The sequence below is a fragment of the Wyeomyia smithii genome, chromosome 3 (genome assembly GCF_029784165.1).
Source record: "Wyeomyia smithii strain HCP4-BCI-WySm-NY-G18 chromosome 3, ASM2978416v1, whole genome shotgun sequence".
NCBI classification, from domain to species: Eukaryota; Metazoa; Arthropoda; class Insecta; order Diptera; family Culicidae; genus Wyeomyia; species Wyeomyia smithii.
The window spans coordinates 150,313,545-150,340,730 of NC_073696.1; the positions used below are offsets into that span (position 1 = coordinate 150,313,545).

Sequence of the window (27,186 nt, forward strand, 5' to 3'; positions counted from 1 at the left end):
TCACTACAATCGCGAGTACATGAACAAATAGCCGCATATTTACAAAAGGGCTACGCACACAAAGCAACCGAAGCAGAATTAGCGATGGCCGAGAAAAAGCGTATGTGGTTCCTCCCGCTAGGAATCACCATCAATCCCAAGAAACCAGATAAGGTACGGTTGATTTGGGACGCGGCGGCAGTGGCAAACGGAGTCTCCCTTAACTCGAAACTCCTCAAGGGTCCGGACTTGCTGTCACCGTTGCCAGGTGTGCTGAGCAGGTTCCGTCAATTTCCGGTGGCAGTCTGCGGAGACATCAGGGAGGTGTTCCACCAGCTACTAATCCATGTCCAAGATCGGCTGGCACAATGCTTCCTGTGGCGAAATAGTCCCTCCGATCCGATTCAGGTCTACGTGATAGACGTAGCCACTTTCGGCGCCACCTGTTCGCCAGCTTTTGCGCAGTATGTCAAAAACATTAACGCGCAGGAGTTCGGCGAACAGTATCCACGGGCAACAGCAGCCATAGTGAAGAACCATTATGTTGATGACTATTTGGACAGTTTTATGTCTGTCGAAGAAGCCGTGGAAGTCGTCAAGGAGGTGATACTGGTCCACGCAAAGGGAGGTTTCGAGAACTGCCAGTTTCTCTCAAATTCTGCACAACTTCTGCGAGAAATCGGTGAAATTTCGGCGGAAGAGCCGAAGAACCCGGCTCTGGAACTGAATGGCACAATTGAATCCGTGCTTGGAATGAAGTGGCTTCCTGAGAAGGACTGCTTCACCTACACGGTAAATCTACGGCAAGATCTTAAAGCCATTGTCGATACATCGCACGTACCAACAAAGCGTGAGGTGTTGAAGGTCGTCATGAGCCTCTTTGATCCTCTGGGGCTCATCTCACATTTTCTAGCCCACGGAAAAGTGCTAATCCAAGGAACCTGTGCATCAGGTACGGAGTGGGATGAACCGATCAACGAGGATCTTCATCAGAAATGGCGTGAATGGATTGAACTTTTCCCGGAACTGGACCGACTGATGATTCCACGCTGCTACTTCTCCCCGTTTCCGGACACTATGGACGGTCTGCAAGTTCATACATTCGTGGACGCAAGCTGTTCGCGCAGCGAACAAGTTTTGAGCATCTCACACCGATTTACATCATCGCTGCAGGACAATGCTCTCTCCATTCACTACGCCAACTTATAATGTCCTTTACGAATGCAGGAACACACCGAAGGACATTTCCTGACGCTTCTGGTACATTCTCCTGCTAAATGGAACACAACACGTGAGCGAATGCGCTTCAATAGAATCTAATTCATTCTACCGCATGGAGGAAGATGATAGAGGAGACGAGAACTTTCTGCACCGCTATTAAATCAGTATAAATACCGCGCTTTTGCGCAAGCTAGTTCATTGTGTATTTTCATTCCGAAGTGTGAATGACGATTTAATCATTGTGTATTTTGATTGCGGAGTTTGTATTTTAAACCGAGTGTTTATTTCCAAGTTGTAACGAAGTGTTTTTAATTAAAAGTTAAAGTGAATGTGTGTGGGTATACCTATACCCTGGGTATAACCTACCAGGACTTTCTCCAGAAAACCCTGTACGCGCAATTGGCGCGTAATTAATACACACAGATTAACGTGGACTAACTAACTTTATTTCTGTATAAAAATACTTAAATATACCCTACGGGTAACTCAGGGTGAGAGGCCTTTCTCCCCTTCGCCCTGGCCACCACATACCTAGCTGTATTACTCTAACCTATGCTATTCATCGGTCTGTCTCTTTTTTATGCCTAATTTTTAGTACAGATTATTAACTGCTTGAGAGCGCTTTAACATGTGCTCCAAAACACGTGCGCTAGCGTGAGAGCTAAGAACCCGCGCGTGAGCATGGGCGACGCTGAGCGACGCTACCGTTTGTCGAGTTCTTTTTGTTTATTCAATGCCTCGGTAGCTTTAGTGACTATTCATCGCGGAAGGGAAAGTGTTTTCGCCAACGTTTGCATAGCAGAACCGTTCGCGGTCTTTCTTCAAGATTTTTCCTGTTTTCTTTACAAATGGTCTTGTTTTTGGTGGACAACGGCTGACGGACGCGTCCTAGTTTACACTCTACCTGTTTTCATTTCATTCAACAGAAGGCTTACTGTCTTCCGGACTAAGCTAAAAATGTACTGTATGTCAAAACTCTGCGTGACGGAACATAAGGTATTTTCTGCGCGGATGTGACGTCACATCTGCCACCCCGCCTAGTTGGCCATTATCTAGAAGAGATAATGGGCGCATGGTCCGTTCCGACGGCCGATAGGTGTGCTTTTCATAACAACTATTTTTCGCGCATTTATGCTACTATATACATATTCGTTTCTCATGATATTCCTTCCTTCCTTTGCGCGTAAAATTCAATTAAATACAATGGTGCTACATGTCATTCCTTCATAATTTAACGTTTTAAGACATGGGACTTGTTCAACAAGGAAAACGTTCGCTCGTCTGGTGTGCTGCGCCTTGTAGTTATCCTCTGCTGGGCTGTATGGTTCAAACGTCGCTCGAACTGGTGTGCTGCGCCTTGTAGTTATCCTCTGCTGAGCTGTATGGTTCAAACGTCGCTCGAACTGGTGGGTCTTTGTTGCGGAGGGATTTTTCTAAGTGTTCAAGTGCGCTTGCGCGGTTTCCGCGCTCTCCGTCGTGCTTCTCCTCCCTCGATTCCTGAGTTTCTACAAGGGTCGATGAAAGCGGGGGATCTTCAAAAATCACCGATCGCTCTAAGTTCGCCAACTGATCTTCTGCAAGATCTGATGACTCAAACTCAAGACAATTTTCTGATAATCTTCTATTTCTGTTTGGCTCAGGAACAATCGCCGAGTTATTTAAGATTTTCAATGCCAGACACACTTTCGATTGAACAAGTGTGTACTGATCTGTTAATCTATTCCAATGTTCTGGCGTTAAATTCGAATTTTCGTACTCTTTTAAAATTTCCGAAAAGTCGTTTAAAGCGTCGCTTAATAATTTTCTTCTATTAGCGACTGCCGCCCGCGTTCTCGGCCTGTTTATGTTATTGCTCAGATTATGGTACTCCTGGTAAACATAATCCTTAAGCTCTTTTAATCTTGACATTTATGGTCATAACCGTCTAACACCTATTCTGCTCCCCCTTTCTCTTAATTGTTTCAAAACATAAACGTATCCCTGACCTAATTCAGTTGTTCAAACCTGACTCAATCCAAGTTTCGACGGCTTTTTTTTTCTCCTTTTCCACCTGCGGTACTTTTTCGCCCCAATATTCAATTCACCTCTTATTACTATTGCACTCCTCTAGAGCGTTGGCTTTTTGTTACTCTTTTTTTTTTTTATGTGGCTACGGCGGCCACTTAAATTGTCTCGTATTTGTCAACATATATCACATATGCCCCGCCCATTCGCGACGCTTGGCTCCTGGTATGAAATTCCGACGTCCTCAATGTTGACCTTGGCCTTTGTTGTGTATATTTTACTTTTTTGTTTTTTTTTTGTAAGTTTTGGACCACTGCGACCATTATTTTGATCTTTTGTGGTATACTTTTTACTTTTTTTTACTTTTTTGTTACTCCACCTATGTAACCTTGACTTTGGAACCATAGGCCTGACCAACAAACGTCGTTGAGTATTGTTGATACCCGCGAGTGCCCCCCGACTTGGTGAGCGCTGCAACTTTATGTGCTTAAAGAGAGAAAAAACAAAACAAGACCCTCGCGCAGTTGAATACTGCTACTAGCGCGTGTCTCTCTCGCTCAGTTAGTTTGCCTCCCGATTTGCCGCTTCAATTGTTGGGCAAAGGAACGGGAACCGCTAGCGTGCACTTTGTTGTGCCGAGAGCTTTATTGCTTGCTGTTTGAAAAAAATAAAATCACCCGCGCAGCAGCTGCGTGAATTGATTGTTATACGAACTGGCCCAGTAAATCCAAATAATTATGGCCCAATGACGAACCTCGTTTTAATTATGGGAATAATCTGACACGATGTATTTCACCTAATGTAGTGTCGGAGGTCACTTATGCTTCTTAATGTGTGTCTTCCCGTCGTTCTCTCCTATCGTCACTAGCTCCGTAATGGCCTATACTTGACTGAATTAATTCATAAATTCTCTTTCGTTGAACGATATATTACGTGTTCATTGAACAGCCATTCAATTTGAATATTGCATGTCCCGTTGTTAAAAAGAAATATTCTCCTGTTGAAATTTCAGGTGCTTCTAACGTACCCTGATTATTTTCTACTAACTATGTGCGAAAAAACTTTAATTTTTCCTTACTATGTGCTTCTGGGGGAAATTACACCCGCTATTTTTTTTTATAAAAAAACAACTCTATTCAGCTCTTGCAATATGCCGCATAGTACAAAAAAGGAAAAGACTCACTCACCCGAGTATCCTTGGAACAGAGCCGGTCATCGTCGTTGACATCTCTACTTTAATTTCCACTACGTAACTTCGGCACCTTCTTAATACGACAATTCACAGTTGTCTGGCTATTCCAATATGTCTGGCTATTCCAATATGCAGAGGCCGTAGAGGTGTTAATAAGTCACTTACTGCATGTGTTTCTTTTTTTTCCGGCCGTTATCATTAACTGGCTAATTGCGAGATTTGGTTCCGTTTTTTTTTCTTTGGTCTTCTTCACTTAAGGCATAAAAAACACAATAGGGCACTTTTAGTTTTTTCCGTTCTTTTAACACTTATTGAAAGATGGAGTTAGAATTAATTACTTGCAAAAACACTGTAATTGTTCACCGTTTTATCAAACCGACAGAACCGAAAACCGTATGCGCATTCAACAAATCGTTCAAAACACAGAAAATGCTCACTTGATACTTATTAAAATCAGTTCCCGGCGTGGGACGACCGCTTGTCACCAAATGCGTTAACCACGAATGTCCTTGCAGGGTTCTTTTCCTGAACCGCCTGTCACCAAATGTGTGTACTTCTATCCTCACGATTTTCTAGTTCAGTTCTGGATGATGGAAATACAAAACGCGCAATGCGCAGCACTTCAGCGACAAAATAGTTGCGCTTTCACTTAATTTACTGCTATCCTCACGATTTTCTAATTGAATTTTAAGTCCACTCGGTCTTTAGATCCACTCAGTCAGAACTGGCGTTTGTTTTTCTTTAGCTGTCACCAGGACTTTCTCCAGAAAACCCTTTACGCGCAATTGGCGCGGAATTAATACACACAGATTAACGTGGACTAACTAACTTTATTTCTGTATAAAAATACTTAAATATACCCTACGGGTAACTCAGGGTGAGAGGCCTTTCTCCCCTTCGCCCTGGACACCACATACCTAGCTGTATTACTCTAACCTATGCTATTCCTCGGTCTGTCTCTTTTTTATGCCTAATTTTTAGTACAGATTATTAACTGCTTGAGAGCGCTTTAACATGTGCTCCAAAACACGTGCGCTAGCGTGAGAGCTAAGAACCCGCGCGTGAGCATGGGCGACGCTGAGCGACGCTACCGTTCGTCGAGTTCTTTTTGTTTATTCAATGCCTCGGTAGCTTTAGTGACTATTCATCGCGGAAGGGAAAGTGTTTTCGCCAACGTTTGCATAGCAGAACCGTTCGCGGTCTTTCTTCAAGATTTTTCCTGTTTTCTTTACAAATGGTCTTGTTTTTGGTGGACAACGGCTGACGGCCGCGTCCTAGTTTACACTCTACCTGTTTTCATTTCATTCAACAGAAGGCTTACTGTCTTCCGGACTAAGCTAAAAATGTACTGTATGTCAAAACTCTGCGTGACGGAACATAAGGTATTTTCTGCGCGGATGTGACGTCACAAATGATCTCAGTGCTTTATCATTAATCCGAAAGTATTTGTTTGTGACCGCTAGAAGTGCGCATTGGACCTTAGTGTGGTGGCTCATTTTTCTTGTGTTCAAACAGCGTTCGCGCTGTCTCCCGAGCCAGTTATCCTTTCGTGTGTGCGCCGTGTGTGTGATTTCCGCGTCCTTTGATTGCTTCGTTCTTCGCTTTGTACTGTGTGACGGTACGGAAGCATCGAGCCAGCTGCGCTGATTATTTAGTTTTCAGTTGGCAGCGATTCTGATAGCGGTTTTTAGAGGCACCGCTCGCCCACCCGCCTCTACGTGTTGACGAAGGCGTCAACATAATTTGGTCCTTCGAGCCGGATCCGAAAAATCGGACAGTGAACGTTTACCGTGTTAGTGAAAAGTGTGCTTCCGCGAGAAGATTGAACAAATCTCTTGTGACAATTTACTCGAACATAGTGTGAAAGTGCTACTGATCCAACATCAGTGTGTTTCGTTTCCGTGAGTCCAGATGCCGTTATCCCACACGCCGGAGAGAAAATTAGCCGAATCTACGATGAATGCTGCAAAGCCGCTCATTTATCAGCGAAGGCCAAGGTTACCGCATTGCTTAAGCAAATAGAGCGTGCAGAGAAAGATACGTCTCAGGTGAGTCTTTCTGTTCTCAAAGTAATTTCGAAAAAATTGGATGACCATTACACCGAATTCAATATGATTCATGAAAAAGTCCTCAAAGTGATTCCTAGTGCCAAACTTGAGGATCAAGATGAAAAGGTTAGCGAATTTGAAGCCCTTCATACAGACGCCATGATCAGAGTGGAATGTCTGATTGAAATGTTATCAAAATCATCCAATCCCATGACTGCAGTTGCGGCCATTCCTTCCACTAGCGCTAGCCAGTTTCCTCAAATAGTAGTTCAGCAACAACTGTTGCAAGCTCCAATTCCGACATTTGATGGAAAATATGAAAATTGGCCTCGTTTTAAAGCGCTGTTTACGGATATAATTGGTCGATGTACAGATTCTGATGCTATCAAGTTACATCATCTCGATAAAGCGTTGGTTGGTGCAGCTGCAGGTATCATCGATTCGAAAACTCTCGTTGAAAATAATTATGCTCACGCACGGGATATTTTAGTGGAACGCTTTGAGAACAAACGTGTTATTATCGATTCTCACCTCTCAGGGCTGTTGAATTTAAAAAAGATGACTAAGGAATCTCACAGTGAGCTGCGCGCTCTTATTGAAACCTGCGACCACCATGTGGAAGGGCTGAAGTTTCTAAACCAGCCAATCGATGGCACTGCTTCGTTGTTCGTGAACAAACTTTTGATTTCTTGTCTTGATCCTGTAACCCGCAAGTCATGGGAACGAACTCTTAAACATGGTGATATACCTGACTTGAAAGGAACAATGACTTTCCTCAAGGAACAGTGTCGCGTTTTGGAACGCTGTGAAACCGATAGGTTACAAGCTACAAGACAAATCCAGGATAAACCTTCGCCACCTCTTTCGAAATTTGCTAACGCAAAGATTCATGCGGCAACTACTCTTCCAAAATCTAACCTTTGTCAGTTTTGTGGTAAAGAGCATTTAAACTTCCAGTGTATGGAATTTCGCAACATGGCGATTTCCGATCGATTACACAAAGTTAAAGAATCTCGAGTTTGCTTCAACTGCCTCCGTCGTGGGCACCGTGTTACCGATTGCCCTTCGAAAAGTACGTGTAGTAAATGTAAAAAACGACATCATACTTTGCTACATATAGAAACGCCCGATGTGCCTGAGAGTGCAAAACCTTTGAGTGAGTCTTCGAATTCAAGCAGACAGAGTCAACCTAAGCCCAACATACAATCTACTGAAAACTCAAAGAGCGACCATTCATCCCAGCCTTAGACGATTTCGTCATCCTGTTCAGTAAACGTTGGAAAGGCACATCTTCCGAATGTGTTGTTGCTAACAGCTTTAGTTAATTTGATTGATAGTAAGGGTCAAGCTATCCCTTGTAGAGCATTTCTGGATTGTGATGCTCAGACAAATCTGATTTCGCAAGAAATGTACCGCAAGTTGGGTTTAGAAGGTGAATCAGTCAACATCGATGTCCTTGGTGTTAGCAATGCTCGTTTCAAGGCCAATCGCCTATTACAGTCAGAATGAATTCGCAGCATACTGATTATGAAACAAACTTGAAGTGCCTAGTTGTTCCCAGAATCACTAGTCATCTGCCGCGTAGATCCTTCGATATAGCGAATTGGAAAATTCCATCTGAGCTGCGTTTGGCCGATCCCTCGTTTAATAAGCCTTCGGATGTAGATTTGCTTGGTAAACGGCTGGGCAGGGCGTACCAGCAGTACACCCGTACTAGTTGGCATAAAATAGACCCCAGTGTGGTCCAAAGCATAATGCCCAGCAACTCCTATCCCTACCTCCACGTGGTACCGACTGGGATACGAGCAACCAAGGGAAGATCGGTGAACCGGTGGGAACTTGGTCGCATGCTGACAGGGAAGGGGGAGCTGCTCTCCTAGGAGGGCAGCTTGTCCGAGCGTCTGTTCCCCATGTTAGGGGCGGTTCAAACAGCGTCTGATCCGGAGCGGACGGCTGAATTATGAAATGCGGCGTCTCGCCAGCTACACCCAAGACGGCAGCCCCGTCGCGAGACTAGGCATCCGCGGCCCTAGTAAGGCAGCATGCCAAAACATTGAAATACTACGAACAATCAAGAATTGAATACGGACCGGAACAATTGGCAACGACCTAGGCGACGAAATAAGGACGACGATTGGAAGCTCGGTACATGGAACTGTAGATCGCTGAACGCCCCGGGTGGCGACCGGATTCTTCTGGATCAGCTAGAAACCCGCCACTTCGACATCGTTGCGCTCCAGGAGCTTTGCCGGAAAGGAGAGAAGGTACGGAGGATTTGTGGCCGCAGGGCACAGTATTACCAGAGCGGCGGCACCACCAATGAGCTGGGTAACGGCTTTATAGCGCTGGGATGGATGCAGAGTCGTGTGATCAAGTGGCAGGCGATCAGCGACAGGTTGTGTTTGTTGAGAATAAAAGGCCGGTTCTACAACTACACTATCATCAATGTGCACTGCCCTCACGAAGGAAGACCCGATGTAGAGAAAGAAGAGTTCTACGCACAGCTGGAGAAACTCTACGATAGCTGCTCGCGTAGAGACATCAAGATCGTCATCGGGGACATGAACGCGCAGATCGGAAGGGAAGAAATGTACAAGCCGGTGATCGGCCAACATAGCCTGCACGCCGTGACGAACGACAACGGCCAGAGATGCGTCAACTTCGCAGCTTCCCGAGGACTGGCAGTCCGAAGTACCTTCTTTCCCCGTAAGGACATCCACAAAACCACCTGGAGATCACCTGACCAACGTATAGCAAATCAAATTGACCATGTTCTCATCGACGGCCGGTTCTTCTCTGACATTACAAACGTACGTACCTACCGCGGTGCGGATATTGGCTCGGACCACTACCTAGTTGCGGTATCATTGCGCTTAAAACTGTCGACCGTATACCACGCGCGACATCGCCGTACCCCGCGGCTCAACATTAAGCGGCTCCGGAACTCCCAGGCTGCGGAGGAATACGCGCAACAGCTTGAAGCGGTGCTACCCACAGCGGTGGGGCTAGGCGCATTGCCTCTCGAAGACGGCTGGTGCAGCATTCGCACAGCTATCGTGGAGACCGCAACGGCGACACTAGGAGTGGAAGCACCGAGTGGCAGAAACGACTGGTATGACGGGGAGTGCGAGGCAACGGTGAATGAGACGAACCGGACCTGGGCGATATACCTGGGCAGGTCAACGAGAGAGAACAAGGCCAATTACTAACGGGCACGGAACGACATGACCACGATTCTCAGACGAAAGAAGCGCCAGCAAGAGGATCGTGAGCATGAGGAGCTGGAGCAGCTATACCGTGCCAGTGAAACGCGGAAATTCTATGAGAAGGTAAACCAGTCCCGCAGAGGCTATGTGCCGCAAGCCGACATGTGCAACGACGTGGATGGGAACCTTCTCACGGATGCCAGCGAGGTGGTCGACAGGTGGAAGGAGTACTTCGATGGACACCTGAATGGCGAAACAGCAAACAGAAGCGGAGCAGGAACTGACCTAGGAGCACCAGCAGCGGATGACCGAGTACCAGCTCCCGATATTCACGTAGTTCTTTGTGAGATCGGGAAGCTGAAAAACAATAAAGCCGCAGGCAAAGACGGACTGCTGAGCGAGCTCTTGAAACATGGAAGAGAGGCGCTGGCTAGAGCGCTGCACTGGGTCATTTCCAGGATTTGGGAGGAGGAAAAACTGCCAGACGAGTGGATGGAGGGAGTTATCTGTCCCGTCTACAAGAAGGGCGACAAGCTGGAGTGCCGCAACTACCGCGGCATCTCGCTTATCAATGCCGCCTACAAAATACTCTCACAGATCCTGTTCCGTCGTCTATCACCTTTAACCAGGAGGTTCGTGGGTCAGTACCACGCGGGTTTCATGAGAGCCCGTGCCCCACGGACCAGATCTTCTCAATCCGACAGATCTTACAGAAATGTCGCGAGTACAACGTGCCCACACATCACATCTTCATTGACTTCACGGCGGCCTATGATACAGTCGATCGAGAACAGCTATGGCAGATCATGCACGACAACGGATTTCCGGATAAACTGACTCGATTGATCAGAGCTACCATGGCGCAAGTGATGTGCTACGTGCGTGTTTCGGGGATACTCTCGAGTCCCTTTGAATCGCGCAGAGGGTTGAGACAAGGTGATGGACTTTCCTGTTTGCTGTTTAACATCGCCCTTGAGGGTGTGATCCGGAGGGCGGGTATCGACACGAGGGGCACAATTTTCACAAGGTCTGTTCAGCTTCTGGGCTTCGCGGATGACTTCGACATCATATCACGTAACTTTGCGACGGCGGAGGAAACTTACGCCCGACTGAAAGCCGAAGCTGGACGGATCGGATTGCGGATAAATGCGTCGAAAACAAAATACATGCGAGCGAGAGGCTCCAAGGAGAACAACATCAGCCTCCCAACTCAAGTCTCTGTGGACGGTGATGAGCTTGAGGTGGTCGATGAGTTCGTGTATTTGGGGTCGCTGGTGACCGCCGACAATAACACCAGCAAAGAGATCCAGAGACGCATCCAGGCAGGAAATCGTGCCTACTTTTCACTCCGGAAGACACTTCGATCGAATCGAGTGCGACGACGCATGAGTTGACGCTGTACAAAACCCTGATAAGACCGGTAGTCCTCTACGGGATCGAGACGACAACGCTTCTCGCGGAGGACCTTAACGCTCTTGGAGTTTTTGAACGGAAGGTGCTACGGACTATCTACGGTGGAGTACAGACGGACGACGGAGAATGGCGACGGCGTATGAACCACGAACTGCACGCGCTGCTTGGAGAGAATCCCATTGCACACCTGGCGAAAGTTAATAGGTTGCGGTGGGCCGGTCATGTCGTAAGGATGCCGGACGGCAACCCTGTGAAATCACTTCTCTTCAGCAACCCTGCCGGCACCAGAAATAGAGGGGCGCAGCGTGCACGATGGCTCGACCAGATCGAAGGAGACTTGCGGGTGATAAGACGCCTGGGGAACTGGCGAAACACAGCCCAAAACCGAGCAACATGGCGACAAATTCTTGATACAGCACGAGCCACCACGGCTCTCGTCTGATTGGTGAGGTAAGTAATGTAGATTTGCTTATCGGTATTACACACTTCTTCTCGTTAATGAAACCAGGACAGTATGTTATCGATCCCGGTTTACCAGAACTCCGTAAAACAGAATTAGGCTGGGTCGTCTCTGGTGAAGTACACGACGTTTATGATCCGGTTGTTAATTCTCAATCAGTGAATGCAGTATCGATTGAATCCCTAAACAAAATGATTAAACGATTTTGGGAAGTGGAAGAGTTGGAAGATGCCGTATTGCCTCAAGCAGAGGAACATCCATGTGAAAAAATCTTCCGTAAAACATATCGTAGAAACGATTCTGGACGCTTCATAGTAGATCTACCGTTTCGTGATAACGTTGACCTGTTGGACAGTAATCGACCGTCAGCCCTCCGCCGCTTCTTTTTCCTTGAGCAACGTTTGCAACAAAATCCTGAGCTACATCGTTTGTACTCCCAATTTATTAATGAGTATGAATCTCTCGGCCATTGCAAGAAATTTCAGGAGAAATTTGATCAGCCTGGCAAGTTGGTATATTATCTACCTCACCATGCTGTAATGCGCCCAACCAGCTCTAGCACAAAACTTAGATTAGTTTTCGATGCATCAGATAAATCGATTGCTTCCGCGAAATCTTTAAATGAAGTAATGCATGTTGGGCCCGTTGTGCAGAATGATTTGATATCTATATTACTTCATTTTCGCCGCTTTCCATTCGCGTTCACCGCTGATATATCTAAAATGTACAGACAAATCCTTGTAAACCCGGAACAAACTTCCGTTCAACGCATATTTTGGCGTGTCAATCCAAGTGAAAGTGTACGAGTCCTGGAGCTACAAACCGTGAATTATGGTACAGCAGCAGCCCCTTTCCTGGAAACCCGATCATTAGTACAGTTATGCGAAGATGAAGGCTCACAGTATCCTCTAGCTTCACGCATTATTCTCCAAGACTGCTATGTAGATGATTTGATAACTGGTGCTGATACTATAGAAGAAGCCATCGAAAGCCAATGTCAAATCCGTTCACTGTTATCAAAGGGACAGTTTCCAATACACAAATGGTGTGCTAACGATGCCAGAATTTTGAGTGATATTCCAGATAACGAACGTGAGAAGCTAGTTTATCCCAATCAGACATCATCTGACCAAGTTATCAAGACTCTTGGACTGATATGGAACCCTTCGAGTGACAAATTTCTATTCGGAATTGATCTCATATCGGATGATAAGCCTATAACAAAATGGCGTTTATTTTCCATAGTTGCGAAATTATTCGAACCTTTGGGATTTCTGTCACCCACTGTGGTGCTTGCGAAGCAGTTGATGCAAAAGACTTGGGTGGCTAAGCTGAAATGGGATTGCCCATTGGAAGGAGAGCTTCTCGAAACGTGGTCTAAGTTTTATAGCGCTTTGCAACATGTTAACAAAATAGAAATTCCACGATTTATCTCCGTTCCTGGTTCCAGTACAATTGAACTTCATGGATTTGCTGACGCATCGGTGCATGCCTATGGGGCATGCTTGTATGTTCGCAGTATCAATGACGAAGGATACTGCACTTCGCGATTACTTTCTTCAAAGTCCAAAATCGCACCTTTGAAAGATTTGACGATTCCTCGCAAAGAACTTTGTGCCGCGTTGCTGTTAACTCGGTTAACCCGTAAAGTGCTTCCAGCTCTACAAATGCATTTTTCCGTTATTCGTCTTTGGTTGGACAGCCAAATAGTTCTGGCTTGGTTGAAAAAGCCACCTTCACTGCTTAAATCGTTCAATCAGGCACGTGTTAAAGAAATTGTTTCGAACAATGACAATTTTTCTTGGTCATACGTACGTTCAAAGGAGAATCCTGCTGATGTTGTTTCGAGAGGACAACTGCCAGAGAAATTGAAACTTGATCAACTATGGTGGGAAGGTCCATCATTTCTAAATTTCGGAAATTACCAACCGTGTAAGCTGAAACCTTACGAGGATAACATGATCCTCCAAATTTTAATGACTTTCCTAACGGACCCAGAAAACATATTCCCACGGACCGGATAGTCAAACATCTTCCAAATTATTCCCACGACAAGTGTTGCATATGACACTAGCCATATGCAGACCACTAGAGTATTCCCACCGAGCTAGCCAAATTCCTAAAACCATGTTTCACCACAAATCCTGATTCCCATGCATGTACATGCAACCACTTGAAAATTGACCAAGTGCATGTACATGCATGAGAGCCGAAGAACCTTTTCGATCCCATATTTGCAACACCTCATAAATTAAACAAAGCATTGCCAGCACAGCCAGCAATGTTTAACTTCCCACGATTCTTTCTCGTTCCACTTTATCCTTACGAAATAGAACGAGAGCCGCAAGCAGCTAAGACACTAGCGCAACTTGCGGACATCATGAACATGTGCTATTGCCTACGCTCAGGCGCATAGGAATAGCCAGCTAGCAGTGTGAGTTTTATAGCAAGCCACACTGTATCAAGAAATGACAATTCAATGCCCTAGGTCCGCCTATTTTCATATACCGACATACACAAATTCACATGTAAAGTAGTATTAGGTAAAAGCTTGAAATTAAGAAGGGACTTACAGTTAAGTGGAGTTTTGAATAAATCAATCCCGTTTGGGACATGGTAAGAACAAGTCGTGTTTCAATTAAAACCAAAAGAAATGTGAGAAACCCTCAACCGATAGCTCTCGATGATATTCCTGATGATGAATTGCCTGATATGAAACCAGTCTCAGTGCTGGTCATGTCTTTGGTGAATTGCGATGATCTCCCACTTTTCAAAAGTTTATAGTATATAGTTTATAGTTTATAGTAGTATATAGTAGTTGTTATCCAGCAAAAAACTCTGTTGGATGAAATTATTCGAGTAGAAGAAGGAGAACCATGTCATAAAATTGGATCGCTTGGGCCATTTTTGCACAACAACGCACTTCGTGTTGGAGGAAGACTGCAAAATTCTCAATTGCAGTTCAACTCCAAACATCAGTATATTCTTCCACGTCACCCGATTACAGATCTTATAGTGCGAGCTTATCATGAAGAAAATTTGCGCATAGGTCCCTTGGGACTCTCATCTGCTCTTCGTCAACAGTTTTGGTTGTTAGGTTCCAGATCTGCGATAAGGAAGATAACTAGAAGCTGCATCCAATGCTTCCGCGTCAAGCCTAAACGTATCAACCAATACATGGGAAATCTTCCAGGATGTCGTGTCTTACCGGCAGCCCCATTCGAAGTGACAGGAGTTGATTATGCGGGGCCGTTTGCTATTAAACACGGACTCAGAAAACCAACCTATGTAAAAGCTTATGTCGCCGTATTTGTTTGCATGGTGACTAAAGCGGTTCATCTTGAACTTGTGTCGGATTTAACAACTTCAGCATTTATTGCCGCTCTCCAAAGGTTTGGGAGTTGCCGAGGCATAATCCGTGAAATGCATTCAGATAACGCTACGAACTTCCAAGGTTCAAAAACCGAGCTACACGAGCTGTACCGCTTATTTCGTGATGAGACTGCAATCAACAAAATAGAATCGTTTTGCAGGAGTAAAGAGATCGAATGGAAATTTATACCCCCTAACGCTCCAGAATTCGGTGGTCTATGGGAAGCCGCTGTTAAAAGTATGAAGTTCCATTTGAAACGTATTTTTTTTTTTGTTCATCTATAATTTATTTGACACGGCACAAATACAATTTAATGTTTAACGGCGCCAATTATATCTGGCAGCTTACTTTCTAAAGTATCTTAATAACTAAAAGCAAATTTTTTATCCTCGCTGCCGACTACGAGCTGAAACTAAATGTAACTTAAAGCTATAATATTTTGCATTAAAAGCACTGGTTTACTGTATGATGGTTTTCATTGCCATTGGTAAGCATATGTTCCGCTGCTGGGCCAAGATATTACGGACTGGCATATTGGGTTGTCTCCCTCGGGCCTTGAAAAAAAGACTCGCCGTTTGAAACGTATTGTGAAGGGAAGTTCTTTGACGTATGAGGAATTCACTACATTACTGTGTCAAGTGGAATAAACTAATGACCACTTTACAAGAATTTCTTTTAAAAGGTTCGGCCAGGAAACATATTTTGCGCGGGGGAGGATGTTCGCGCAGCGAACAAGTTTTGAGCATCTCACACCGATTTGCATCATCGCTGCAGGACAATGCTCTTTCCATTCACTACGCCAACGTATAATGTCCTTTACGAATGAAGGAACACACCGAAGGATATTTCCTGACGCTTCTGGTACATTCTCCTGCTAAATGGAACACAACACGTGAGCGACTGCGCTTCAACAGAATCTAATTCATTCTACCGCATGGAGGAAGATGATAGAGGAGACGAGAACTTTCTGCGCCGCTATTAAATCAGTATAAAAAAAATCAGTATAAATAAAAGTTAAAGTGAATGATCTCAGTGCTTTATCATTAATCCGAAAGTATTTGTTTGTGTCCGCTAGAAGTGCGCATTGGACCTTAGTGTGGTGGCTCATTTTTCTTGTGTTTAAACAGCATTCGCGCTGTCTCCCGGGCCAGTTAACCGTTGCCAGTTGAGCCAGTTATTTGTGCCGTGTGTGCGATTTCCGCGTCCTTTGCTTGCTTCGTTCTTCGCTTTGTACTGTGTGGCAGTACGGAAGCATCGAGCCAGCTGCGCTGATTATTTAGTTTTCAGTTGGCAGCGATTCTGATAGCGGTTTTTAGAGGCACCGCTCGCCCACCCGCCTCTACGTGTTGACGAAGGCGTCAACACTAGCGAAAGTGCTTACTCGTGTACCGTATATTTTCGTTTAGTACGAAATGGCAATGCTCAACTGGTCCTGGTTGGAGCTAAGAGCAAGGTGGCTTCTTTGAAGACTATCTCCATCCCAAGGCTCGAGCTCAGAGCTGCTGTAATAGGAGTTCGGTACGTGACTACGGTCCTAGAGTAGCACACATATCCAGTGGCGCAACGCTTTTTCTGGAGTGATTCCACGACGGTGCTGGCGTGGATTCGTTCCGACGATCGTCAGTTCCACAAATTTGTGTCTGTCCGGATTGGAGAAATCCTAACACTCAGCGATCCACAAGAGTGGAGATGGGTTCAATCAAAAAACAACATAGCGGACGATGCCACGAAGTGTAAGAGCGGCCCAAACTTAGAATCTGCCAGTCCCTGGTTGCGCGGACCCAAGTTTTTACATCACGGTGAGCATTTTTGGCCGAAGCAGACGACGGTAGAGACGACTCACCAGGAAATCCGAAGAGTGCAGGTGCACTGGAATACGGCGCCACTCATAGATTACTTGAGATTCAGCCGGTGAACGAAATTGCAGCGAACAACAGCTTATATAATACGCTTCGTCGAAAGCTCTAGGCGAAGAAACGTTGGTCAACAACTTCGAGCGAAGTTGCTAACTCAGACAGAGCTAGAGAAGGCTGCTCTGGAGGATGGCGCAAGAAGAGACTTTCCCGGACGAGCGAAATGTGCTGAAGTCGACTCAAGGGACCCCGGAAAGCCGTAACCAAACCGTGTCGAAGTCTAGTCCCATCTATAAAACCTGGCCGTACATGGATGAACAAGAGATTCTTCGGATGTGGGGCCGCATTGGAGCTGCGGCATTTGCACCGTTTGATGCAAAGTACCCTGTTATCCTCCCGGAACGTCACATTGTAACAACACTCATAACGGACTTCTACCACCGCCTTTATCGACACGTCAACCGCGAGACAGTGGTGAACGAAATGCGGCAGCGTTTCGAAGTGGCGAATCTCCGAGCTATTGTCAGAAAAGTGGCAAACAACTGCGCGTTATGCAAGGTCTCCAGGACCATCCCTTCATCACCACCTTTGGCACCCCACTCCGAAGATAGATTAGAACCATTCGTCCGCCCGTTCACGTACGTAGGGGTGGATTATTTTAGACCAGTGCTAATCAGAGCAGGGCGTAGCCAGGCGAAACGCTGAATCGCACTATTTACCTGTCTGACGATTCGGGCAGTACATATGGAGGTTGTGCACAGCTTGTCTACGGACTCATGCGTTATGGCAGTGCGCAGACTCATATGCCCTCGGGGTTCGCCTGCACTCTTCTACTCCGACAACGGCACTTGTTTTCAAGGGGCAAACAGACAACTTCAGAAGGAGATTGCAGCACTAAACAATGCTATGGCGATTACCTTTACGAACGCTAGAACCGGTTGGAAATTTAACCCTCCCGCAGCTCCACACATGGGTGAAGTGTGGGAGCGCCTCGTCAAGTCAGTGAAAGTAGCAGTCGGTTCAGCTCTGGACACTCAGCGAAAACCAGACGACGAGACCCTGAAGACCATCATTTACGAAGCCGAAGCTTTGGTCAACTCCAGGCCGCTAACCTACATACCTCTGGAATCGGCGGACCAAGAGTCTTTGACCCCCAACCACTTCCTACTGGGAAGTTCCACGGGTAACAAACTCCAACCGGCAGCAGACGTCAATAGCTATGCAACTCTACGCAGTAGCTGGAAATTAGCTCAGTTCATCACCGGGGAGTTCTGGAGGAGATGGATCCGCGAGTACCTGCCGGTAATAATTCGGAGGTGTAAGTGGTTCGAGAACGTCAAGGAATTGGAAGATCTTGTTCTCGCAGTCAATGGGACTGGGCGGAATCAAGAGATCCGTGGACGTGTGGAGATGGTCTTCCCCGGCTGGGACGGCAGAATTCGTAAGGCTCTAGTACGGACATCGACTGGGGTTCTACGGCGACCCGCCGTCAAGTTAGCGGTATTGGACGTTGGAGATCAATGTAAACCAGCAGTGCCCTCGGGAGATTTAGGGCACCAAGGTTTACGGGCGGGGGTATGTAACGACCAAGCCCCTCGTTACGACGGTGCCGTCGATGAACGTCGACGTGGCGCTGATCAAGTCGCCTCGATCAGTCGACGGACGAAACGAAGTGTCAAAAACCCGAAGTCCTAAAAGTCGCCATTCGCTTCGTCGACGATTGAGAGAGGAGCACGATTATAACTCTGTACTTAAGTTGGTTGATACATTTAATACGACTAAATACTGAACTACTACTAATCAAATGGTAAACTTTAACCTATAAATCACTGAAATTGCAACCACTATTCAGAATATTAAGTAAGTTAATATTAGAATTACTATTTGCGGCATTAATTGCGAACTGAAAACTGATTAAAATTATAGGTTATAGACATACAAAAAACGCGTGGCAATCGATACGATTGCTTCTATTCGCAAAGGTTCTTGCACTAAAATTGTGAGTAAACTTACACTAGCTATAAACAATTCATTAAAATATATTTCCTAAATTCAGCTTGAAGCTAACGCTATAAAAAAAAGTGTATGCTCTCGGAATCGTGTTTATAACCTCCCACCCCCACACTCATAAACATTCGTATGAATCATTTTTCAAAACTCTAGAATCTATTATGTCTAACATGAAACCAGAAGTAAAACTGCATATCTATGGCGACTTCAAACAACGTAATGCAGACTTTATTGTAGACATTGAAAACGAATCTATCTTACTCCCAGTCGTAGGCGAAAACGAAACACTGCAGTATCTTTTTGGCAAATCCTCAGAACTCAGTCTATATCAAAACAATCATGTCAAAAACAAACAAAAAATTTATTTAGACCTATTATTCACAAACTGCACTGAAGACTTCTGTGTAGATGCATCATTGAATCCCATCTGGAAAAATAAAGCATTCCACACAGCAATTGAATATTCAATAGTAATGAATAACACTTCGTACCCTAGCGACTGTGAGTACGAGGATGTACCGGAATACCACAAAACTGACTTCGAACAAGTCGAACGTAGACTTCGCATAATAAATTGGCGTAGTATAATTTGTGAAGAAGGAAATGTCAACGAATAAGTACCAAAATTTTATGAAATAATTAATCAAACTATATCAGAAAATGTATCACTAAAAAAAAGACGAACAAACACCAACAAATATCCAGTGAAGTTTAATCCACAATTGAAGAACCTGAAAAATAGAAAACAAAAAGCACATAAAATATACTAAAAAGACAACAATAGCGAAAATGTTCTAAATTACCAAGGAATTTGCTGTCAACTTGACGCAGCCATTAAAATTGCACATGATGAACATAATCGTAAAATCGAACATCAAATCAAGTCTTGCCCTAAGAACTTCTTCAATTACGTGAAAACCAAACTAAAAAGTAACAACTTTCCATCACAAATGCATCTTGACAACAATGCAGGACAAACTAGTAAGGGGTCATTCACAAATTACGTAAAGGTTTAGAGGGAGAGGGGGGGTATCCAAATTTCTATCGAATGCTTACGAAGGGGGAGAGGGGGATTCAAGTTAATCTTACGTAAGATTGAAAAATTTAAAAAAAAAACTGAAAACAAAGTTTACAAAACTAAAAAAAATAAAAAATTAAATTAGTTGAATTATTTATCTCTGCGATCTTAACAGTTGAACCTTGGGAAAGCAGTGAATTCGCCGTCGCTGGGTGATTGCGTGCTTCACATCATTTTTACATAATTTTGAATTTTGTTTACTTTAACATAGTATTAACTGTTTTAACTTGTTTTGTTTAATCCTCTACGGATATGCCATGTGTAAAAAAAATGTTTTACCTTCGAAAATATTTTTTTCCCTAAAAAGACAATCCCTAAAAAGACAATCTTACTAAGCCTTATTATGGGGGGAGGGGGGTCGAAAATTTCGAAAAAAAGTCCTTACATAATTAATGGATGACGCCTAATGAAATATGTAGTCTTTTTGCCACTTTTTTTTCAAGAAATATACACCTCATATGAAGAAACAGATCGCGACCGCGAATACTTCTCGTATTTTCCTGAATTTTCGAATTCTTTATCTGTCAATCAAATATCTGAATTCGAAATTCAGAACGCACTTAAAAATTTAGACGCTACGAAAGGTCCTGGACCTGACAGAATAGCTTCAATTTTTCTCAGAAACTTGGCAGAAGAACTATCTACATCATTACAACACCTCTTTAACCCTCTAGTGCCCAAATTAATTTCTATACGGACTTCGATAAAATCACTATAAACTATTGTAAACACTTTTTAAGTATTCATTGAAGCTTTTCGGAACTTCGACTGAAGCCCGCCAAATGGCGGCATTGGGCACTAGAGGGTCAATATGTCCCTAAAGAATGGAATTTTTCCAGAACTCTGGAAAACTTCATATTTAATGCCAATTTTCAAATCTGGCGCTAAATCTGACATTCGTAAATATCGTGAAATTGCCATTATTTCATGCATTCCAAAATTATTCGAATCAATAATTAATGACAAAATCTTTCAGCAAGTAAAACACCAAATTACAACTCAACAGCACGGCTTTTACAAAGGCCGATCAACTACCACAAACCTTTTGGAATTCATAACTTTCACTTTGACTGTAATGGACAATGGCAACCACGTAGAAGCTTTTTATACGGACTTTAGCAAGGCATTTGACAGAATCGACATACCTTTATTGCTCTTCAAGCTCGAAAAATACGGAATGGAAACAAAATTTTTGGAATGGCTGCAGTCATACTTAACAAAACGAATACAAATAGTCCGCTTTCAAAATTCCTTTTCAAACCCAATAGAAGTACCTTCTGTGGTTCCTCAAGGTTCTCACATGGGCCCTCTTCTTTCTATATTATACGTAAATGACATTTCTTTTCTTCTTAAGTCAAAACATGTGCTTGTATATGCTGACGACATGAAGCTCTTTATAGAAATAACCAATGCAGAAGACTTCGAAATATTCCAGAATAAAATTAATATATTCTACACTTGGTGCAACAAAAGTCTATTACAACTCAACATTAAAAAATGTTATTCAAAAAATAAAGCTGGTTTCTTATCAACAGAAATTCTAGACTTCGTCTCAAGAATAAACTGTTAATTTACAAACAAATATTAAGACCAGATCGTATAAAATGTATTAACCAACTTAACTAACTGTATCAACAATGCTGGGGAATCCACCCTGTAGAATATTACTCTAGCAGAGGGGCGTGAAAGTTTCCAAAATTAAATTCCCTGATTTTACCTGATATTCCCTGAAACATAACATTAATTTGATATTTTCCAGCAAAGCATTGGTGCTACATTCCGATTCGGACCTTGACCTTCTGTTTATTAAACACAGACTAACAGTCTCTCCCGAGTTTAGACTCGAACCTACGACGACTGGCTTGTTAGGTCAGCATGGTACTTCGAAACTGGACTTTGAGCATTCAGCAAAAAAAGTGTAACATAGGTGAACGAAACTTTGAAATCCCATTGAAAAAGTATTCGATCGGATTTGAAACTAAGCAGTAGATGCTTCGTATCAGCCTCTTATGCTGGGAAAAATCCACGTTACATTACTTCATTTTTACGAACAATTTCAGTTCTAGAAAAGCTTTCCGATCGATTGAAAACGCTAAGCACTCCGTGTTTCGTGAGGAAAATATAGGGCCATTTATTCTTTCATAAGATTAGGCTGATACAAATTTCGAATTCTTTTTATGTTCAAAGTTATCAAACTTAGCAAAGGGGGTGGCAAAAAATAAATAACACCGAGACGAAAGTAAAAATCTTTGACAAAAGTTTGTGTGCAAGTTATGACGTTTGTAACTTGCATTCAAATAAATGTTGAAAAATAACACTTTATTATTATTATTATCTATTTAGCTTGCCTTTTGACGACACTCTCTCTGTAACTGGACTTGTTCATTGCTAAATTAAGCATTAATGCTGTCGGAAAACAAATAAAATGAATAAAACGGTATGAGCTTTTTTTCTTCCCCTCCCAATATTCAAGATTTTTGTAGGGGGGGGGGGTGTTGACATAAAATGAAAACAAAATTTGTAACGGCCTTCCTTACTTTAGTATGGGTCCTTTCTCATTGTTCTATTTCTCGAGAAATGTGAAACTAGGGCGGGCGCAACCAACGGTGATATTGCCGGTGTCCGATTTTTTCCATCTTTCATTCATTTGTAGGCTGGGGACAAATGGGTTCAAGAACGGGGCACTTGGGAAGATAAATTTCTGGAAATTTTAATTAACTAAAGCATTGATTGCATTGCTAAACCTTCCTTATCCTGTACAAAGAATTACTTAGTTGACAATAAAACTTTGCACAGTAGACTGTGATTTTTAGAAATAAGGCCGTGAATTTTGTCGCAAAGAATATCGAAGTTTTCTCAAATAATTATGGCTCTCATGGTCTCAGATTGCAATCATCAGTCCACATACATTCAGCAGAAAGACGAGACGGTTAAAAGTGGTCGAATAAACGGTATTGTCCCGTTCAAAACGGTAGTCCTGGTCAGCCTATTCATTTGACACGGCACAAATACAAATTAATGTTTAACGGCACCAATATCTGGTGTCTTACTTTCTAAAGTATCTCTTTCGGACGGAATTAGGCGGTCAAATAAAACACTCAAAATGGACTGTATAGCATCTAACATCCGTGCGCGACGGTAACCTTTTTATTAAGTGAACATTTCTATGAATTAACCGGAAACGCAAAAATCAAAAAAAAAAAAAAAAAACCAACATAAAGTTATAACAACTGTCATAACGGGCTTGTGAGATACGACATCTCTATACACTGAATGAAGTTTAGGATTTCAACTTTAGCATCCACCCCGCGGAGCCGGATGGCTCAATTCTCAACCTGCCCAGTCTGGTCGGCCGGATCTGCATCATTTATGGGTAGCACGGCAATTTGCGTTGTGGGTCGTGTGTACTCCTTAGTGCTGGTTCGTACAGTTACCACTCGAACAACGCCATCGTTTCCAGGGTGAGTTTTAGTAATTCTGCCCAGTTTCCAAGTTTGCGGGGGCAGGTTATCAATGATAACGATAACTTATCATCCTTCAATATCACTAAGAATCTTTCACAGAGCAACGGTGGGGGTTTGTTCCACTTGTTGCGTCGCTGTAATCCAGTTATGTACTCCGAGGACCATCTTTTCCAGAACGACTGCTTTCAATTTTGGACTAATTGATTCCATGGGAATATCGTAGATTGGCTTAGCGATTGCTGTCAATTCACGGCCAACCAAGAAATGACCGGGCGACAACGCTTCGTAATCCATCGGGTCGTCACTTTGTTGTACCATGGGCCTTGAATTTAGGATGGCCTCAATCCAAATTGATAACGTTGTCATCTCTTCGTAGGTGAAATATGATTCAATCATCACTTTGTACAGGTGGCTCTTCATACTTTTTACTCCAGCTTCCCAGAGGCCACCTTGGTGTGGAGCCTTCGGAGTGTTGAACTTCCAGGAGATCCCACGAGGCTGACAGATTTCATTGAGCTTTCTCACTAACATTTGTGATCTCAGTAACTTCTTCAATTAGACCAATTGACGCTCAGCTCCAACAAAGTAAAGAAAACATTTCGCTGACACTTCCGCGACTTCCAACAGAACGATGCAAGGTATCCAAGAATCCATTAGAACTTAAGGAGCTCACCAGCTCTAAATAAATCGCTTAAGTTGCCATACAGACAAAGACACTGACGTACGCCTTATTCCGTGCCTTCGCCCTCCCTTGCTTCAACAGGAAAGGGCCCGCGTAGTCTACTCCTGTTCTAGCAAATGGATCAGCAGAAGTGACGCCCGAGCTTGGATAATTGCCCATGAACTGCTGTACATCTTTCGGATGTAACCTGAAGCACTGAATACACCTTTCCAAGACATGCTTGATGGTACGCGTCGCATTCACTGGCCAGAACTGATGTCGAATTTTCGTCAATAAACCATTCGGACCAATGTGTAGCTCTTTCAAGTCAAGTATCTTGTCTTTATAAAGCGTCAAGCTACACTAATAACCAGAGCGAAAAGAAACGTATTGACACATAAATACATATAAATTAATGGAACATGGTCTCAAGTAGATCATGTCGTGGCCGTTTACTAGTAGTAAAATAAAAATGTTTTTTTTTCTAATTTTCAGAACTGGCTGGAAAAAATGCGTGAGTTAGTTGTAATTTGCTACTCCTTTCATAAATGTGTATTCCTGCTGCGTTTTTGTACTGATTTGGCTTCCTACGAACCCGCCACCTTAAGGTTCATCAACAACTATAATTCAACAACATCTTTATACCAACGCCGTACCAATAAGCTGCTTGTAACTTTTCGGAATGAAAACATGGTACCGTTTTTACTATTTATACGTTTGTTTTTATTTATTTTATTTTTATAACTTTTTTTAGCTTTATGACCAACCACCACAGAGTTCATATCGTAAGTGCCTCTTACCGAAGCAATCGAACTCTCAGCATTGTGATCTACAAGCAGAACAAATGGTAGAACCAGCATTTTTTGATATTTACCTATGCGATGACTGTGACGCTGAGCTTTATTCATACGATGCATATGTGGTAAGTTTCGGTATGTCCTAAAACCGGAGTTGCATAAGAAATTTGGTGAAAGGCATATCACTCAAGTTCATTAAGCAGACAATGGTATTACTCAATGCCATATTTTTCTACGATATGACGGGAGTTTTAATTTCGTCACATGGATCCAAAATTTAATTTTGTGGAAATTTTTCTTACAAAAGAACAGTCAAAAGCAGCCATGTCCAAACCACGCTCTACACTGAGTGGCATATCTGAAACACGGCACGGCGTTTATTGCAACTGCAACTGAGTGTTAGTGTTGAATCGACAACACGCAGAGCGATAGCCGAACCACCGGTGGCAGTGGCTGTTTTTCATTTTCGCCACGGGTGTTTCAAATTTCGGCAAACACCGGAATCGAGGGATTTGGCTTCGTAAAAACACCGGCCGCAGCCGAGAGTTTCAACTTCGAGAAAGCAGCGCAATACAAGCTTGCTGGTTTGTCATTGTACACAGCATTGCGAAGAAATTGCATCAGCCATAGGCCGTGGACATACCAGCGCGGCCTGCCGCATGTCAGTGTACAGCCATAAGTAAAGCTCTACATTAACCTGCGGCAGGACAAGCAGCCTCTGCAGTGCAGGCCGCGCCAGAATGTCCACGGCCATAGCCTATGGAGTTGTTTGCGTGTAAATTTTTATAATAGCGAATTTCATTATTCTATTGATCTACCCAGGAAAAAAGCGACACTGCGATTCACGCCGTAAGTAAGAAAAAGATTCCAGGTAGTTGTTTACGAACTAAGCTTATGCGAAAGTGGGCTCATACTGATAAATTTCACGGGCGCTTTTGATAGCACCGCAGGTAAATACTGGGTCAAAACTAAGCGAATAAATAAGGGTTTTAACAGCTATTAGATTGGCTCCAGATCAAAATAAGGTGAGCAGTCAATTAACGTGAAGTTCGAATATTAAAATATGAATAAAAATCGGTAAAACGTTCAACCACCAATGCTTTAACATGAATTGTTAGTTCTGATGTGTACGATCGACCATCAATTAGTTTTCCTGCTACTAAATTACATTTCTCCCATGCAATAATTAAAACATTTGTCTGTATATTTGTATAAATGTGCACGATAACCAAATAGCAAAAATATTCAAGAGCCACAGTGTTTTATTTTGCCGTTTTCGTGCGTTTAAATAAATAGAGATTCAAATGTTGATTATAGCCATAATGTATGTTCGGAGATGTTTTAAGATATTAAAAATGCATCTTGCGATGTAGGAAGATGAGTGATTAATCCACCCAAAAAATGAGATAGAAAATATACTTTTTTATCAGATAGAGATAGACGCTTGGTGTCTTCGGCAGAATTTCAGGTAACCTTAAAACAAGAAACTTTGCCGAAGATATTATGTTTCTATCTCTATTACGAGCAACATAAAGTTTTCTATGAAGAGGTACTGAAAATTACAATTTTCATTATAACTTTTTTCTCAGATTTGTTCGAATTTTCAAACCTTCTCCAAAGTTATCAGTCATCCAAAAATGCATGTTTATGCAGACCATTGTTATTTTATATCTCCCAAAATAAGAAAGTTTTTTGACATACTTAGATATTTTTGGGGATATTTTCACCTCAATCATCTCCAAATTACGCAATTTTACGCAAGTGACAAATCCGTACGATAAAATAACTATCTTAAGACTTTCAATATAAGGCACAAACTTTTGTATGTAACCGTATGTAAGCAGCCTTTCTGCCTGTTTTTCAAAGCTATTTGATGCCGCTTTTTATATACAAAAATTTTGAAATGAAGAGTTTTGAGTTTCAAAGGTGGCACTAAATGATCTTTAGTTTAACTTGCATGCATGCTTTAGTAAGGGTAAAAAAATGGTGAATATGTTTGAAATAATTTTAAATTTAAATATATTTTTTTTCAGTAATGTAAGCGTGGATGAAAATAGTAGCTTTTTTTCAAATTCCATTTATTCTTCTTACCCGATTTCAAAAGGGACGAGCAAAGAAAAAGTTTTAATTTCCACTTTTGGCCACTCAAGTGCTTCTGTGATAACAAGATCTGACGAAATGAGCAACCAATGCAGCGGGAAATCTTACTAGTATGATATTCTCTATATCTGAAGATTAATATAGAAGAAACTCATATTTTGGTTAATCTATTTTTAACACTAACGTCACCAAAGTGTGCATGCATAATTAGCTCAAGATCGTTTAGTGCTACCTTCGAAACTCAAAACTGTTTTATTTTTTAATTTTTTTTATATGAAAATCGGCATCAAATAGCTTTGAAAATCAGGCGCAAAGGCTGCTTACATA

General features: G+C 43.0%; 1 protein-coding gene across 9 annotated transcripts in view; it reads left to right on the forward strand.

Moving 5' to 3' along the window:
* The window catches only part of LOC129727094 (uncharacterized), a 358,152-nt gene that overhangs the window by 162,513 nt on the left and 168,453 nt on the right, over positions 1 to 27,186 (forward strand). For 8 of the 9 annotated variants that reach the window (XM_055684561.1, XM_055684547.1, XM_055684548.1 and 5 more), the window contains 2 exons: positions 24,458 to 24,655; positions 24,717 to 24,884. In XM_055684561.1, coding sequence (XP_055540536.1) covers positions 24,458 to 24,655; positions 24,717 to 24,884 — 366 coding nt within the window. The remainder of the gene's footprint in view (positions 1 to 24,457; positions 24,656 to 24,716; positions 24,885 to 27,186) is intronic. The other variant, XM_055684552.1, reaches the window with a different exon arrangement.